At 35.4% G+C, this 10,897-nt stretch overlaps 1 protein-coding gene across 1 annotated transcript in view; it reads right to left on the bottom strand.

Annotated features, from left to right (window-relative positions):
* Positions 1-33: 33 nt before the first annotated feature.
* Positions 34-10,897, bottom strand: part of LOC118733594 (protein abrupt-like) — a 30,396-nt gene continuing 19,532 nt past the window's right edge. The window contains exon 4 of the mRNA XM_036463054.1: positions 34-624. Coding sequence (XP_036318947.1) covers positions 542-624 — 83 coding nt within the window. The 3' untranslated portion in view covers positions 34-541. The remainder of the gene's footprint in view (positions 625-10,897) is intronic.

The following is a 10,897-nucleotide window of genomic DNA, read 5'->3' as shown; positions in this document are numbered from 1 at the left end:
ATTTAAGTAAAATCATTTGACTTACCCTCCTATTGAAGAAGATGATGGTTCCCCATTTTTTGCTGCAAGACTCGAGGCATGAACTCTATATTTTGCTGGTAAAGCTGTGAAGCGTTTATAGCAGTTGACGTGATACAATTGGAAGTCATTCGACTGGGCTGGCAATATAACTTCTTTTCCAAGTAAATTATTGTTCTGACGAACTGTTAATATTTCAGTACATTTTTTTAGAAATTGTTCTGTAAACGATAATAATTTTTCTTTTTTTTTGCGAAAAACACAAAAGTATGCCCCGACGGCGTCGCTTCACTTTCTATTCTGGCAGCGTCATCGTAGTAGATCTCACTCGAACGAAGGCTCCAAACTCACTGATATGGTCAAGATCAATTCATACAAGGTGCCCCTCTGTACGCAAGACGTCACAAGGGGATCAAATTTTTGCTTTCCCTTGAGCAATTGAACTGTGTGTCTATGTCGTCGGTGTGTAAAGTAAACGCTGTTTGTTGTTGTCGCTGTTTGGATGTTGTCGCCCAGCTGTTTGTTAAATTTTGCCAGAAAAGAATAACGGACCTACGCAATGTGCAACCTTGTACATATAAACCTTGTGATATGGCGGCTTCGTCTCTTTGTTATAGATAAAAAGGAAAACGCAAATATAAATATACCGCAAGACCTACGCGCGTAAAATTCGCGACGATTGAAAACTCTTGTAGATTTAACATTAATAAAGTAGACATTATAAGTAATCTGCTACCGTAACATGCACGTCACTTGTACGAGTAAATACGTGTAAGTTTAGATACATTCTTTCAGTTCGGATGAAAATTGGTTACATGATAGTTCACATATCACTTTAAACCAAAAAAAAAAACGTTCAGCTGACTGTATGCGGGCGGAAAGACCTTCAGTTGACGTATTAAAGTTACGCGTGCGCTGGGAGCGACGCTCATATACCTGCTTTCTGCGTTACACCTTCACTGCCTCAGCTGAACGTTTTTCCACCCACATACAGCCAGCTGAACGTTTGTTTTGATTTAAGTATGATATCCACTATCACCTGACCAATTTTCGTGCGAACTAAAATCATAAATTTTTTTTAATTTGGTTTTATGTTCACCTGAGCAGCTGAAGTATAACCCACCCACATACAGCCAGCTGAACATCGTTTTCTTATTCTTTACTATACACTCTATCATTCATATCATTTCTAGTAAAACTGAAATAATTAAATTTTTTATTTTTTTTGTTTGCGTGGTGGGTAGCCCAACCCACCCGTGGTGCCGCAGCGGAACGTTACTAGGCTTTATAGGAGCATTATAGGATGAATTCAAACGAATATGAGCAAAACTAAAATTGGTCGCAAAAATCTGTCGCTGGCTCGCGGACTATTATGGTCCTACAAACAGAAAATACATTGTCTATAAATATTCTTAACATGTAAAAATGTAGCAGAGGCACACAACTAAAATACCATAAGAACCAATACACTGGTTCTTATTTTATCTTTTGTAAATATACATACGGCTGCTGTGGTGTAGTGGTAAGCAGTGCGCGCTTTCACTCACCAGCAGCTGGGCTTAAGCTCTGGTCGAAGCAACATCGCAAAAAAATTTAGAAAAAGGTTTTTTCTTAACAGCGGTTGTACCTCGGCAGGCAATGGCAAAACTCCCAGTGTATTTCTGCCATGAAAAGCAGCTTCTCATAAAAATACAATCGCCGTTCGGAGTCGGCGTAAAACTGTAGGTCCCTCCTCTTTGTGTGACAACATCAAGGCACACGCCACAAATCGGAGGAGAAGCTCGGCCAAACACTAACATATGTGTAAGCGCCAATCTATTATTATTATTAGACACACACGCATATGTAGATACATATACAATTAGTTAGGAAACATAATGTAAGTAAATCTATACTAATTATATAAAGAAAAGTCCCTTTTATTTGTAACAGGTAATCTCGCGAACGGCTGGTCAGATTTTCATGAAATTTTGTATACAAATAGCTTTCGGTAACCACCATGTTTTAGGCTAAAAAAAATTTAACTTTTTTCGGGTAGGTGGACCAGGGACCGGTCTATTCGAAAATATCTTATTATAGTCCGATTTGCTTAAAATTTAGTACGTAAGTAGCTTTTTAGCATATATTAGCATATATGACCCATTTTTTCCGGGAAGTGGTCCAGGGACCGATCTATTCGAAAAAATCAAATTTACGGTCCGATTTGCTTAAAATTCGGTGCGCAGGTAGCTTTTTAGCGTGTATTAGCATATGTCATCAGTTTTTTATGAGAAGTGGACCAGGGACTGATCTATTCGAAAAAATCGTATTTACGGTCCGATTTGCTTAAAATTCGGTACGTAGGTAGCTTATTAGCATATATTAGCATATATGATCCAGTTTGTCCGAGAAGTGGACCAGGGACCGATCTGTTCGAATAAATCGTATTTATGGTCCGATTTGCTTAAAATTCGGTACGTAGGTAGCTTATTCCCTGGATAAGCTCATAGATTCCTGTTTTCCAATTTTCATGCAATTTCGAATATAAATAGCTTTAAGTAACGACCATATCAAGGGGCGAATTCGTCACTAGGCAAGATTTGTTTGCGCCAATCAGAAACAACGGATACTGTCAAAATATAATTATAATATATAATATATATATATATACTAATATATATTTAGAAAGCCGTTTGTTAGTTTTCGCAAGGCTCGAGAGCGGCTGAACCGATTTTTTTGAAACTGCCACCTGCCGCACGTGTCCCAAGGATGGTTTTAGGCTGAAAAAAAATCTATATGTAAAGGGGGCCTGGCACTTCCCATACAAACCGAATTTCTCATGCTACATATCTCTGAAAGTGTAAATGGTAGAGTGTTGGAAATTGGTATGGAGATATGCGAAATCAATCGCATACCCTTGGAGAAAAATTTTAGCCATTGTAAAAACGGGTGTGACATCTCCCATACAAACCGAATTTTTCATACAGCTTATCTCTGGAAATTTTTTAGTAGAGCTCTAGAGTTTTGTATGGAGATGTACGAAATAAATCGCATACTCTTGGATAAAAATTGGAACTATTGGAAAAGGGGGCGTGGCATCTTCCATACAAACCGAATTTTTCATACTGCCTATCTTTGGAAGTGTTCATCGTAGAGTTCTGGAACTTGGTATGGAGATATACGAAATCAATCGCATACTCATGAAGAAAGAGGGCAGCTGTTGGAAAGGGGGGCGTGGCACCTCCCATACAAATCGAATTTTTATACTGCATATCTCGGCCGCTGTGGTGTAGTGGTAAGCAGTGCGCACTTCCACTCCACAATGCCTGGGTTCAAACCCTGGTCAAAGCAACATCGCAAAAATATAGAAAAAAGGTTTTTTCTTAACAGCGGTCGTCCCTCGGCAGGCAATGGCAAACCTCCGAGTGTATTTCTGCCATGAAAAACAGCTTCTCATAAAAATACAATCGCCGTTCGGAGTCGGCGTAAAACTGTAGGTCCCTCCGCTTTGTGTGACAACATCAAGGCGCACGCCACAAATCGGAGGAGAAGCTCGGCCAAACACTAACATATGTGTAAGCGCCAATCTATTATTATTATTATTATTATCTCTGAAAGTATTCATGGTACAGTACTGGAACTTCGTATGGAGATATGTATATAGTTGAAATCAAGCCCATACTCATGGAGAAAATTTGGGCTATTTGAAAAGGGGTGTGAGGCCTACAAACGTACCGACCTTTAGCTATCTTTGAATGAATATTTTTATTCTTCTGTAGGTGTGTTTGTGAGTGAAATCCTCCTAAATGGTTGTACGGATTTTAACGAAACTTTTTGTGTATTTGAGTGGGACAGTTGGCGCTGTAGTTGAGTTATTACTAAAAATCTTATTTATGATCCGATTTGGCTAATGTTTTAAATATGTATGCAATACTATTGCAAAAACGTGCTGCCAAGTGGTGCTGAAGTCGAGCTATTACTAAAAATAGTCAAGTGAGAAAAGGGGCCGTGAAGGTCAGATTAAATCGACCTGTTGCACCATTGAGTATATCGAACGCTCCTGTGTTGCAATTGGCCCAATGGATGTGATTTTCCAATATTATTATGCGTTCAAACTTTTAAGGTATTTCGTCTGAAATAAGTATATGTATATTGCATTTCTGTAGAACAATGATTCGCACCCATTTTGAAATTGCCACCTACTATACTGTAAAGCTTCTAGGACATTCACTATAGAACCGGGTCATTGTTGCCGCCAGGGAGTGAAGAGGAAAAACTTTATTTCGCTTTGCGAATAACCGTGCTATGAAATGTCGCACAACTGGAGAATTTCAAGAACGGATATAACACTTTCCTTAGGTTATTTAAAGCGGCAAATGACCACCAAACCTTAATCTTAGCAGACTAATGTGCCAATGAAAATCGTAAACGTGAATTGTTGGTGAAAATGTTGGACCAAAAAGTTTCAATAAAATATATAAAAATTTTGGGCGAGACGAAGTTCGCCGGGTCTGCTAGTTGTATATAAAGAAGAAATCTATATTAATAAAAATGTTGTGTTCGTATGTCACGGTCGTCAATACTTGAGAACGGCTGAACCGATTTGAATAATTTTTTTTTGTATTGTTCAGTATAATACCAGAACCAATGATATCGCAAAAAATTGGAGGGTTGCCACCTATTTGAAATTTTTTAAACCCAAATATATTGATAAAATTAACGAGTTATTACAATATGGGTATTAGGTTAACGAGGTTTAAGAAAGATAACTGTTGGAAATATCTTTGGCGAGGGTTGCCACCTATTTAAAAATTTTAACTCAGTTAAATTAATAAAAGAAATATTGCAATGTGGGTGTCAACCTAAAGACTTTTAAGAAGGCTAACAGCCGAAAATATGTTTGAGGAGGGTTGCCACCTGGTTGAAAATTTAACTCAATTTAAAGATAAGATAAATTACCTATTACAATATAGGTATCAAATTAAAGAGGTGTAAGAAAGATGACGGTTAGAAATATTTTTGAGGAGGGTTACCACCTATTTGAAAATTTTAACTCAGTCAAATTTATAAAATAAATGAAATATCGCCATGTGGGTGTCAAACTAAAGAGTTTTAAGAAGGCTTAAGGCTGAAAATATGTTTTAGGAGGGTTGTCACCTGTTTGAAAATTTAACTAAATTACATTCATAAAATAAATGAAATATTACAATATGGATATCAAGTTAAAGAGGTTTAAGAAACATAACTGTTAGAAATATTTTTGAGGTGGTTGCCACCTATTTAAAAATTGTAACTTAGTTAAATTGATAAAGTAAATGAAATATTGCCACGTGGGCGTCAAACTAAAGAGTTTTAAGAAGGCTACAGCTGAAAATACGTTTGAGGAGGGTTGCCCCCTATTTGAAAATTTAACTCAATTTAATTGATACAATAAATGACATATTACAATATAGGTATCAAATTAAAGGTATTTAAGAAAGATGATTGTTGGAAATATTTTCGGGGAGGTTTGCCACATATTTTAAAATTTTAAAATAAAATAAATGGAATATTGCAATGTGCGTTTCAAACTAAAGATTTTTACGAAGGCTTACGGTCGAAAATGTTTTTGAAGAGGGTTGCAACCTTTTTGAAAATGTAACTCATTTAAACCGATAAATTAAATTAAAAATTACAATATTGGTACCAAACGAAAGGTATTTGAGAAATTTTGATTTGGAAGTATTTTAAATAGGATTATAACCTATCTAATAGTCAAGACTGAAAATATTGAATTTTTATGAAATATTACATAATTGGTACCAAACTAAATGTGTTTGGGAAAGCTTTACTAGAAATTTTTTAAATGTTTTCACCTATCCAAAGGCCAAACAATTTAAATGAAGAAAGAATTAACAACATAGTTATTATCAAACGACGTGATCATATTATCAACGAAATCTATATATTTAAAAATGTTGTGTTCGTATGTCACGGTCGTCAAAACTCAAGAACGGCTGAACCGATTTGAAACATTTTTATTTTATATTGTTTGGTATAATACCAGAACCAATGGTGTTGCAAAAAACTGGAGGGTTGCCACCAATTAGAAATTTTTTAAACCCAATTATATTAATTCAATTAAAATAAGTTAATTATTACATATGGGTATCAAACTAAGAAAGATAACTGTTGGAAATATTTTTGAGGAGGGTTGCCACCTATTTTAAAATTTTGGCTCAGTTAAATTGATAAAGAAAATGAAATATTGCTAGGTGGATATCAAACTAAAGAGTTTTAAGAAGGCTTACAGTCAAAAATATTTTTGAGGAGGGTTGCCACCTGTTTCAAAACTAAACTAAATTACATTGATAAAATAATTGAAATAGTACAATATGGGTATCAAATTAAAGAAGTTTAAGAAAGATAACTGTTGGAAATATTTTTGAGGAGGGTTGCCACCTATTTTGAAATTTTAACTCAGTTAAATTGATTAAACAAATGAAATATTGCAATGAGGGTATAAAACTAAAGAGCTTATAAAATATCTACAGTAGAAAATATGTTTGAGGGGGTTGCCACCTGTTTGAAAATTTAACTCAATTAAATTGGTAAAATAAATGAAGTGTTACAATATCGGTAACAAACTAAAGGCATTTGAGAAATCTTTATTTAGAAATCTATATCTATATATAAAAATATATTTAAGAAGGCTTACAGCAGAAAATATGTTTGAGGTATAATATGGGTGCCAAACGAAAGGTATTTGAAAAATCTTGATTTGGAAATATTTTTAATAGGATTATCACCTATCTAAAAGTAAAGACTGAAAATATTGAAATTAAATGAAATATTACATAATTGGTTCCAAACGAAAAGTGTTTGGGAAAGCTTTACTAGGGAACTTTTTTAAATCTTTCCACTTATTCAAAATCGGAACAGTTTAAATAAATATAGAATTTACGACATCTTATCAAACGAAGTGATCATATTATCAACGAAAAGCTGGTACACAAATTACTTAATGTAAAAAATTAATAAACAAGTCATTTTTAAGCAAAAAACACAACCGACATCAATTATCATAAAAAATTTAATAGTACCGTTAATTTTTTCATGCTCCAATGATCGGATCTAAACCAAATTAGTATGGGATCACCTGGAAATCAGTTGACGTGGTCCAAAGTTATGCGGTAACAAACATAAAAAATAATAATCCGACGAATTGATAACCTTCTCCTTTTTTTTAAGTCAGCTAAAAACTACCGAAACAAATAACAAAATGATAAAAGAGTAACGAAAATAAAAAAAACTATCGCATGAAAGCTGTTTAAAAAATTCTTAATGAAAACTTAAAACTGTTGACAACATTCCCTAGCATTATAAATCAGTTAACTTTTAATCGTAAACAATTTATTTCGTTTGGGGTCGCCATTGCCTACTACGTATATTGCGAGTAAAAAAATTTTGAATAACTTGAGATAATATTATTATGATTATAATTATCATTACTACTGTGAACTCCTATTCCCGACCAAAGATTCCCATAATTAAAGCGAAAGCAGAAGGGCATTTACGATCGCATGATGCAAATGTTAAGATAATAAGAGCTGCAGAACTAAACCATGCAGGAACATTTTTTTACAACGGCGTGGAATTTCTGGCGTTTGCCGATGGCATCGACATCATCGGTAACAAAAATCGCGAAGTCTCTTCTGCCTTTTCCAAACTAGATTAGGAAGTAAAGCGAATGCGCCTGGTGGTAAACGAGGACAAGACGAAGTATCTCCTGCCATAAAAAACAGTCAGCGCATTCGCACCTTGGAATTGTTGTTGTTTTGACTGTTGACAGCTTTAAGTTCGGGAAAGTGGAGAATTTTGTGTACTAGGGAACCAGCATTATCACAGATAAAAATATCAGCATGGAAAACCCACACAGAATCACTCTTGCAAACAAGTGCTACTTTGGACTGAGTAGGCAGTTTGGAAGTAGGGAGTAGGCATTCGATGAGACGTCTCTTAGCGTATTCGACAAAAAGATCTTACGGAAGATTTACTGAGACTTAAAACGAAATATACATAGTGCAGGGAATGAAAATGCAGCGGCTCCGCTTGCTTAGACATGTGGTTCCAATAGGAACCGAAGTTCCAGGTGTGAAAGAATTCAACTCGCAATCCGATGGTGGTAGCAGAGGAATAGGGAGCCCCCGATGCAATGGAGAGACCAAGTTGGCACAGAGAGAAATTGACTGGCGTTCTTTGTCGAGCTCGGCCAAAATGGCTTAGGCGGTTACAAAGCCAAAGTAGAAGAAGAATATGCAAATGATAAATGGCGGAGTTGGGGGAGAATGCGCCAGGTGGTACTTATCAGATGGATTCTGGCAACGGTTCGATCAAAAAATTGCATTACCTTAGCTATCACTTCGTCTGGAATTGCTCCGACATTGTTACCAAGTGGGAGCATTGCCAATTCAGCTCTTGAGCTGCCATTGAACATATAAATCATCGAAACTCCTACATGCAATATTTCCAGGGCAATCGGTGCACATAAAAAATCGCTTAAGGTCGTTGATCTATTGTTGTGAGATTTGCGTGGAAACGTTCAACCATTCGGGGATGCATTGATATTGCTCGCAGGAAATTTTACGCAAACATTGTCTGTAGTTCCCCGATTAACACTAGCGAGAGATAAATGCTTGCCTGAAATAGTCAACATTGCGACAAGACGAACATACATACACTGCAGCTGAAGTATTCTCGCGACAATAACTGGACATTGGGAACGCAAAGCTGCCAGTCAATGAGAGATTAAGACAAATTTTATGGCCTGATAATTTTTGTAACTTAGAAACATCGAAAGGAGAACTGATCGAAAGAATGTTTCTTTATTAAGAAAATTAATTATAGGAATCTCGATTGGCTCAGTGAACGCGCTATTCTTGCTGCGAAGAATAAGGATGTCTATCAACTAAATAAAAGTGGTATTGAAAACAGTCGTTGCTTGAGCTGATCTGCCATTTTACCAGACTGCCAGGCCACTTGCTCCCGTTGGTGAATACCACTAATATTATTCAATCCAGCATTCAACGTGAGGAAATAGCACATACGTCTATAAACACCGTTGTGGAAAAAGACCATCCAACGGAATTTTTGAACTCGATTGATCTTCCTGGTAGACTCCACATACTGAAATTGAAAATAGGTGTGCCAATTATCATGTTGCGGAATATTAATCGGCCAAAACTTTGCAACGGCAGGCGACTCGCACTAAAGAAATTGATGAAGAAAGTAGTGTAAGTAAAGATTTTAACGTGGCCTTTCAAAGGTGAAGAATTCCCATTATTCCGACCGATACACCATTTCAATTTAAAATATTGCAATTCCCAATTCGATTGACATTCGGAATCACAATCAATAATGCTCGAGTCGAACTTTGGAAAAGCAAATCAGATATCCTTGATATCTATGCAGCGAATGGAAAAACAATAAATATTGTGTGCACACAAGTACTTATTACATAACCCAACACATATGAAACGTATGCATTGTTTCATTAATAGTTTATCATCCATATAACAGGAATACGCCACAGCAAAGCGTGGCAGGGTACAGCTAGTATTTAATAAAAATAAAGACTGCTACCGAAATCGAAAATTTGTTTGGAAATCTCACTTCATAAAGCCCTTTAAATCTATTTTATTTTCAATGTATGACACAAAAAGAGTTTTGAGAGGTAGTAACAAGACAAAATACTTACTTTTATAAAATGAAAAAGGTGAAATTTTCATACAAAATCCGACTTTTGAAGTGAACATGCAGTTAAACGGATTGTACTGTAAAGGAATGCATGTAACACATAACATAAACTTGGGTAACAAATAAAGTCAAAAAGCTTGGCATGGATGAAAATTCGTGTATCTCTATAATCATCTTCCTATAATCTTTCCAACTAGGGAAGAAAGAAGGGGGGCGTCTGGCTTGTTAATTTCAAACTTTTTGTGCGACCCAGTATAATATAGGAATATGTACCAGGGTGTCCAGATTGTTTAAAAAAGCCCAATTTCTGAAAAAAAAATCGCCAAAAATCGCCAATTATTATTTTTAAACAAAATTCATAAAATCGATTTAACAAATCTTTTATTTTAAAAATGAGATCTTGTTATATTTTAGTTTTAAAAACCAAAACCCAAAAAATACCTACAGAGGGTAATAATAAATAACACAAAACACTTTTATAATAGTGATGTACAAACAATTTTCCTTAAAAGTACGCATACTTTTTAAAAATATTTATTTCAACACATTTTGTAATAGGACTGCGCAATTATTAAATTTATTAGAACTCATATTAATTGATTGATCGCACAATCTGCTTTTAAGAGCTCGGCGCTAAAAATTAAATAAAAACCTATAATAAGGCGAGATCAGCTGTTTCCACAATCTGAATGGTTTACATTTCCGTTATCTTATATTGAACTATTCAAACTTGATAACACACTGTTTGATATTGGAAACGTGTTGCAGTAGATACTATTAGCCTTCATATAACACTTTATTCGAACTATTGAAATAAGGCTTTCCAACCTCATCCTATTTCGAATCTTAGTTGTTGTTGAATTCATTACGGAAAAAACGCGCTCAATAAAGCATGTGAGTTCGGCAAGGATAATAATATGAATTTACTTATGTTTCCAAACATTTTATTGCCTATTGCGGTTTTCACTCCGTAAGCAATTGTCCAAAATTCTTCAGAGTCGGATGGAATGGTTCTGAGAAAAGTTATTCCATGGGAAAGTTTCCGCTGCTTTTCTTTCCTTCAAAGTCAAATAGTGAATTGGCAGGTCCCTGAAAATCGCCCTCTTCTGATTCACACACTTTTCTGGTGACAAAATCAAAGCTTTTTAAAAGTATTTAATTGACT

The sequence above is a fragment of the Rhagoletis pomonella genome, unplaced genomic scaffold, assembly GCF_013731165.1.
Source record: "Rhagoletis pomonella isolate Grant_MI unplaced genomic scaffold, Rhpom_1.0 Rhpom_scaffold_00001, whole genome shotgun sequence".
NCBI classification, from domain to species: domain Eukaryota; kingdom Metazoa; phylum Arthropoda; class Insecta; order Diptera; family Tephritidae; genus Rhagoletis; species Rhagoletis pomonella.
Note: the sequence above shows the minus strand (reverse complement) of the source record. Positions and strands in the feature narration are given on the sequence as shown.